This window comes from Ipomoea nil, unplaced genomic scaffold (assembly GCF_001879475.1).
Source record: "Ipomoea nil cultivar Tokyo-kokei standard unplaced genomic scaffold, Asagao_1.1 scaffold1647, whole genome shotgun sequence".
In the NCBI taxonomy this organism is placed as follows: Eukaryota; Viridiplantae; Streptophyta; class Magnoliopsida; order Solanales; family Convolvulaceae; genus Ipomoea; species Ipomoea nil.
Window position 1 is genome coordinate 2,305 of NW_017618075.1, and position 1,338 is coordinate 3,642.

Here is a 1,338-nt window from a genome sequence, read left to right on the forward strand (position 1 = left end):
CGCTGTCGCTTTGGTGCGAGTGCGTGTTTGGCCGACGTTTGGGTCTCCACATTGGTTTTCGGCTGCCCCTGCGGCTCGCTGGCCGAACCGCGATGTGGCCCCCCTGGCCTGGCGCTTGGCGCCGGCCCCTCTCTCGTCTCTCCTGCGTGCGTTGCCTGGCTTTCGTGGCTGCGCCCCCTCCTTCCCCTGCTGTTGGTTTTTCAGTCGGGTGATTGTTGCGCGCGGCTGCGGCTCCTTGCGCCGGCTCTTCCTTTTGCTTGCCGCCCTTCTCTTGCCCTTGGTGCGGGTGCACTGGTGCGTTCGGCTCGGGCTCTCTTTTCGCTCACTGTTCCATCTTGTTCTTCCTTGTTCCGCCACCGCCTTCTTGGCTGCCCCGCTCCGAATTTAACGTGCAATTCCTTTCGTTTCCATTTGCTTGGGTGCGGCTTTCCCCCTGCTCCCCCCCAACCTCTCGTCGGTTCTTCCGTGCCCTTTCGCCCTCGCCCCTCCTCTGGCGGTGTGCTGTCTTGCCCCCTCCGCTCTGGTCGCTGTCGTTGCGGCGGCAGGTTTGGGCTGCCCCTCCTCACCCTGCTTCGCGGGTTTGCTTTTCGCGGTGTGGGCTCGGTCCCCTCCTTTCTTTTCCCTGCTCCCCCTTCGCTCCTCCCGGGTCGGGTCGCCTCCGGCCGGTGCTCCCCTTGCCCCCTCCCTGGTGTTTTCGGCCTCCGGGCGGGCCGGTTCCCCATTGCCTTTGATTTCCTACTCCCCTCGGCCCCGGGTTTGCCCTCTCCACGGCTCCCCCCGTCCTTCGGCTCTTAAACCGATGTTGTTTTGTGGTCCCCCGCTGTCCGTTTCCCCTCCTGCCTCTGCCCTTTCCTGTTCCGCCGGTTCCGCCCTTTTGCGCTGTTTCGACGTCGGAGGTGGCTAGGGGTGCCGCGTGCTTCCTTTCCTCGTCGCCCCCGCGGTCCTCCTTCTCCCCCGTGTCTTGGGTCTGCGCTTCGCCTCCCTTCCACGTTCCATCGCTCTGCCGCCCCCGGTGGGCGTCCGTCCTCGCGTTTGGCCCGCGCCTTTTCGCGCGGTACTCTCGCATTTGGGACCTCGGCGCTTTGGCGGTGCTTTTCCCCCTGTCCCGCCCGTTTGGCCGGGCTCCCCGTGCGGGCTCGGCCTTCTTTCCCGCCCCCTTGGGGTCCGTCTACTCCTTTGCTTGGTGCGCTCGCTCTCCCCGCCCGGCTTCCGGCCTGTCCCCCCCTTCCGGGCGCGCCTTGGCGGGTTCGCTGGGTGCTTTCCTCACCGCTCCGTGTCGGTTCGCGCCAGAGGTTGAGTCTCCCCTTCGGGGGGTGTCGGCTCCCCCAGGCTTCTTCG

At 66.6% G+C, this 1,338-nt stretch overlaps 1 protein-coding gene across 1 annotated transcript; it reads right to left on the reverse strand.

Moving 5' to 3' along the window:
• Window positions 1-562: 562 nt before the first annotated feature.
• On the reverse strand, window positions 563-1,066 carry LOC109191477 (rRNA 2'-O-methyltransferase fibrillarin-like). The gene has a single exon (XM_019342139.1). It carries the CDS (start codon window positions 1,064-1,066, stop codon window positions 563-565), a length of 504 nt encoding a protein of 167 aa, XP_019197684.1.
• Between the last annotated feature and the right edge of the window lie 272 nt (window positions 1,067-1,338).

Coding starts and splice junctions, on each gene's coding strand:
- LOC109191477 (XM_019342139.1), bottom strand. CDS start 1,066: ATGCGAGAGTACCGCGCGAAAAGGCGCGGGCCAAACGCGAGGACGGAC.